Source organism: Rhinolophus ferrumequinum, chromosome X, assembly GCF_004115265.2.
Source record: "Rhinolophus ferrumequinum isolate MPI-CBG mRhiFer1 chromosome X, mRhiFer1_v1.p, whole genome shotgun sequence".
Lineage (NCBI taxonomy): Eukaryota > Metazoa > Chordata > Mammalia > Chiroptera > Rhinolophidae > Rhinolophus > Rhinolophus ferrumequinum.
Window position 1 is genome coordinate 7,167,293 of NC_046284.1, and position 5,264 is coordinate 7,172,556.

Sequence of the window (5,264 nt, forward strand, 5' to 3'; positions counted from 1 at the left end):
CCACCTCTGCTGGCGCCCCCTCGGGGGCAGGAGGAGCAGGTGATGTTACGTGAGGTCCTGGGGCGCATGCAACAGTGGTAACAACCCCGTCGCGTGACCCGTGTGCGCCAATAGCCCGGCGGTCTCCGAGGCAACGTGGAGGGTCCACGCTCCGACGCCACGGCGCCCCCGCCCCGCGGCCGCACTGCAGAGAGAGGTGGCGAGCCGGCGCCGGCGCGCTGGCCCATGTGCCGGGCCGAGAGAGGGAGAGCGAGAGGCAGCGAGCAGCGCCTGGAGAAGACGGGCGCTGGACCCCGGGGTTGCTGCGCTTAGCCGCGCGCCCCTCTTGCTGGGACCTGGATAAACAAGGACCCCGCCCTAGGAGAAGGTGCTAGACTCGGAAGGTGAGTTTTTCCTCTGGAGATCAGGCCGCCCTCAGTCCGCCCCGACAGGATTGCGGCAGCCCCGGGGTGGGGTAGAGGGTGAGCGGTGTGGGGCAGGGGGTGGGGGTGGGGCTGCGGCTCTTGTGGGCCTACGGAGAGCGCGGGTGGAGCCTGGGCTGCCGGTTTGCCTCCAGAAGAGGAGGGGCAGCTGTGGGGGGCGGGGGGTTCGGCAATAACCTTGCTCTCACCGCGTTCATATTCACAGGCTGTGGGTCTGCCGTCGTGTCGCCCTGAGAGTTGGGCCAGATTTCTGTGCATCACGCACGGATCATTCCCCCCAAAATTAGATGCCGTAAAGACTGGAGCCATGCCTTTGAGCCTGTTGCAGGACTGGTGCAGGGGGGAGCATCTGAACATCCAGAGGTCCATGCTCATCCTGGGGATTCCTGAGGAGTGTGGTGAGGATGAGTTTGAGGAGAGTCTTCAGGAAGCTCTCAAGCATCTGGGCGCGCATAGGATCATTGGCAGGATGTTCAGGAGGGAGGAGAATGCCCAAGCGTTTCTCCTGGAGCTTGCCAAAGATATGGACTATGCTTTGATCCCCAGGGAAATCCCCGGAAAGGGAGGGCCCTGGAAAGTGGTAGTAAAACCTCCTAACTCAGATGGTGAGTTTCTCAAGAGACTGAACCGCTTCTTAGAGGAGGAGAGGCGGACGGTGTCAGACATGAACAGAGTCCTCGAATCGGACACCAATTGTCCCTTTCCCAGAGTGGCCATATCACCAGATTTCTGGACTTGGGCCCAGACCCTGGGGGCAGCAGTACAGCGTCTGCTAGAACAAATGTTATACCGAGAACTAAGAGTGTTTTCTGGGAACACTGTGTCAATTCCAGGGGTGTTGGCCTTTGAAACCTGGCTTGAGCACACCACTGAGATGTTACAGATGTGGCAGGTGCCTGAGGGGGAAAAAAGGAGGCGGCTGATGGAATGCTTGCGGGGCCCTGCTCTGCAGGTGGTCAGCGGGCTCCGAGCCCACAACGCTGCCATAACTGTGAAGGAGTGCCTGGCAGCCCTGCAGCAGGTGTTTGGACCTGTGGAGAGCCGTAAAATCGCCCATGTAAAGTTTTGTAAGGCCTATCAGGAGGCAGGAGAGAAAGTCTCTAGCTTTGTGTTACGGTTAGAACCCCTGCTGCAAAGAGCCGTAGAAAAAAATGTGATACCCCGAAGGAATGTGAATCAGGCTCGTCTGAAACAAATTTTAGGTGGGGCCACCCTTACTGACAAACTTCGAGACAAGCTTACGCTACTGAAACAGCGAAGGAAGCCTCCTGGTTTCTTGGCACTGGTGAAGCTCCTGCGTGAGGAGGAGGAGTGGGAGGCCACCTTAGGCTCTGAGAGGCAGAAGCTGGACCCGCTGGGAGTAGGCATGAGACCACCTGCCAGACTAGTGTCTTTCCCTGCCCCTGACAATACTCTACAGGCGAGTCCTTCCCAAAGTTCCCGGCGCAGGAGAGGCAGAGGCCAACACCACAGGGAGGGTGTGTCCGGGGCTGGCTCTCGAAGTTCAGGAAAACGGAACCGCCACACCTTCTGCTATAGCTGTGGAGATGATGGCCACATCAGGGCACAGTGTAGCAACCCTCCAAACCTTCTCTTGGTAAAGCAGAAGAGACAGGCTGCAATGAAGTCGGGAAACGGGAGCTGGGCTTGGGACAAGAGCCAACCCAAGCCCTAGAAAGCCAAGGCTCAAGAGAACCAGGCACCCCTTCTACTACCAGGCAGAAGAAAGGTTTTAACAAGGGGAAGGGGCAGTCCGCACAAGCAGCAGAGGACCTGAGTGGGGCAGAAGGGCAGGGCAGTCAGGACCAGGCCAAGCCCCCTCACCCTCCACCAGCTCAAAGGGACTCCACCCATGAAGCCGAACTCGGCTCATGGAGGGCCAAGCACACGGTCCTGAAGAGGTACCAGCAACACAAACAAGGGGCCACCACACCCGGTACATGGGCTGCTCCAGCCACGGACAGGGACCCCACCACGGCAGAGGCTGATGGAGGTGCAATTGGGGGCTTTGGCCTCAGCCCCTTCATCTGGCCACCCCCAAACGCCCACCCTGTGTGCTCTGAGCTAAGAATGCCGACCAGCCGCCAGGCCACGTGGGGCCTGGAGCAGCCTTCCCCAGGGCCGCCCCTGCCAGAAGGAGCCAGTGCAGGCGAGGAAGAGCTGCTGCACACAGAGGTAGTGTCCCCCACCCAGAGGGGAGGCCGCAGGGTCCAGTCCGTCCTCGGAATCATTTACAGCGCTTCAGGGGAGCCCCAGGAAGGCAGCACCTCGAGCCCCTGTGCAAGTCAGGCCAGGAGACCCAAAGGTCCTGGGAGCGCAGCGCCAACCTACAGGCAGTTTCCTCCCCCTGCAGCCTGGATGGGCTATGGGGGCAAGGAGAGCGAGGACAGAGAAGAGCCCCAGGTGAGAGCCTAGGCCCAGCCTGGCAAGGGGGTCAGTGGGGACTTGGGTTAGTACCCCACAGCTGGTTTTGGTGGGAGTGGGTGTGCAGGGACTTTTGTTCCCAAGCAGGAGGAGTAATGGAGGAGGAGAATGAAGGGAAGGTAGAGGAAGAAGACAGGAGGAGGAGGCGAGCAGGCGAGGAGCGAGAGGTGGCGGAGGGAGAGTTGTTGGGGAGGTGTTTGTTGTGCTTGTTTGTGCAGAGCCACTGGAGACCTGGAGACGGCATGCAGAGAACAGGGACTGGGCTGGCGAACCACCACTCAGCAGCTGCCAAGGCCAGCTCCAGCCCCAAACCCTGCCAACTCGGACAGCTGAGTATCCCTGAATACCCCTGGGAACACCCCTGAGCAGCCCGTCCCAGTCTAGGTGAGGGACACCTGAAGACGTGTGTCACTCACCCTGCACTGGGAGACATTAGGGGCTATCGCGAGGGTTCCTCCCATTCCCCGTCCCCTGGGGCAGGCTGCTCCCTGTGCTGGGAAGCCCTCACTCTGTTTCTCTGTAGGCCCCACAGTGTCCCTCGTGTCAAGTAATCACCCCCCCACACACACAGTTCCTGTGTAGAGCTGCCAGGTGTGTGTGTCCCCGGGTGGGTGTCCTCGCCGACCTGGGCAGTCACCTCTGGGCCCTGGCACGTGCTGTGAGCTTCCTGCCAGCCAAGGCTCTGCTCACTCTCATCCAGTGTCATGAGCTCAATCTCTGCTTTCTCGGCATAGATTTAGGCTAACCGCTGCTTGTTCTTGTGGAGATGTGTGTGTTCTTGTCTGAGCAGTTACCCCCGCTGACCACCCCACCCCGGAGACCCCGAGCCCAGCCCCAGGAGACTGCAGGAAACACGGATGAGGGCATGGCCAGTGCTCACCTGTGACCTCAGGAGGGAAGAACTGCACCGGGGCCAGAGGGGGACTGTGTCTCACCCTGTTGTTCCTTGTGACTCAGTTTCCTCGGCCTGGTGGAGTGTCCCCTGCTGTGTTTTCCAGCATCCTGTGACTGTCCTGTCCGGCCCATAGGGCAGGGCCAGACCCAGCATGTGGGCCAGAGGGGGAGGGGTGCCCTGCAGTGAGTGGACATCGCCAGCGTCCATCATCCTGCAAAAGCCCATTGTGGGGCCATCAGGATGGGGGACTGTGGCAGGAGGGTCTTGTTATGGGGGGGTGGCAGCTGATGCATCTCATCAGGGACCCCAAAGAAAAGGGGACCCGAGACCTATGGGCTCTGGTGGCCGTTAGAAGTTATTTGTGTTTTCATTATCTTTAGTGGTTTCAGTAAATGTTTCTGTTCAATAAATGTCATTGAATGTTTCAGCTGAGTTTCGCCTCTGCTGTGGGTAATTGAGGGAAGGGTCTGCTCAGAGTGGAGTTGGAGGGGACAACAGTGGCCTAATCAACATTGGTGTATGTTCAGGGCAAAGTCCGTGAGGGCTGTGAAGTGTTCTAATTGCAAAAGGTGGTCAATATCCAGGGAACATTGCCTTATCGATTTGGGCAAGGGAACAGAGCTAAGCAGGCTGGGTGGTACCAGTCAAAAGGATGCTGATGGAAGTGCACAGTGGCTGCTGGGATTCCTTGGGCACTCCTGGAGGTCTGAAGAAATAAGGGTGGGCAAGGGACAGCAGGCGGGAGCCAGAAGTCAGGCGGGAGCCAGAAGTCCCAGGATCCCTCACCGTCTTGCTGGGGGCGCTCAGGTCATTCAGACCTGGAGTATCAAAACCAGGTCAGCCTGTGTCAGTGTATGTGTGAAAGTGTGTAAGTGTGTGAAACTATGAATGAGTTGGTGACTGTCAGTGTGTGTGTCAGTGAATGTGATGAATATGTAAGTAAGGCTGAATGTGTTAGTGAATGTGTGTAAATGTGTGGTTATGAGCGTGCTGAAGGTGAGCATTTGTGAGTGAGTTTCTACCGTGTTTCCCCAAAAATAAGACTGGGTCTTATATTTTTACCCCAAAAGATGAATTAGGGCATATTTTCAGAGGATGTCCTATTTTTTCATGCACAACAACTTAACATTTATTCAAATACAGTCATGTCATCTTCTGTAATATCGTCATAAGGTACTAAATACGTCTGCCTGGCTGATGAGCTTAACTGGGGCTTGCTTTCGTGGTAGGTCTTATTTTCGGGGAAACATGGTATGTTCATGAATGTCAGTGACTCAATCTGTAAGTGTGAATGTTTATATGTGTGTGTGTTAATACATATATGCGTCAGTGAATGTGTAAGTGTATATATGAGAGTGAAATGTGTCAGTGAATGCATGTGAGTATAAATGTACACGGATGAATGTGTCTATCGTGTGAGTATGTATGAGTGCGTTTGCAAGTTAGGGTGTGCATGAGAGTGTGGGTGTGTAAATGTATGTAAGTGTGTGTAAGTGATGGTGAGGACGTGGGCCGGGGTAGGG

At 56.7% G+C, this 5,264-nt stretch overlaps 1 protein-coding gene across 1 annotated transcript; it reads left to right on the plus strand.

Annotated features, from left to right (window-relative positions):
• The first annotated feature begins 573 nt into the window (after positions 1 to 573).
• On the plus strand, positions 574 to 4,076 carry PNMA3 (PNMA family member 3). Its single transcript, XM_033121244.1, has 2 exons — positions 574 to 2,825; positions 3,065 to 4,076. Exon 1 carries the CDS (start codon positions 730 to 732, stop codon positions 2,095 to 2,097), a length of 1,368 nt encoding a protein of 455 aa, XP_032977135.1. The 5' UTR covers positions 574 to 729; the 3' UTR covers positions 2,098 to 2,825; positions 3,065 to 4,076.
• Positions 4,077 to 5,264: the final 1,188 nt, after the last annotated feature.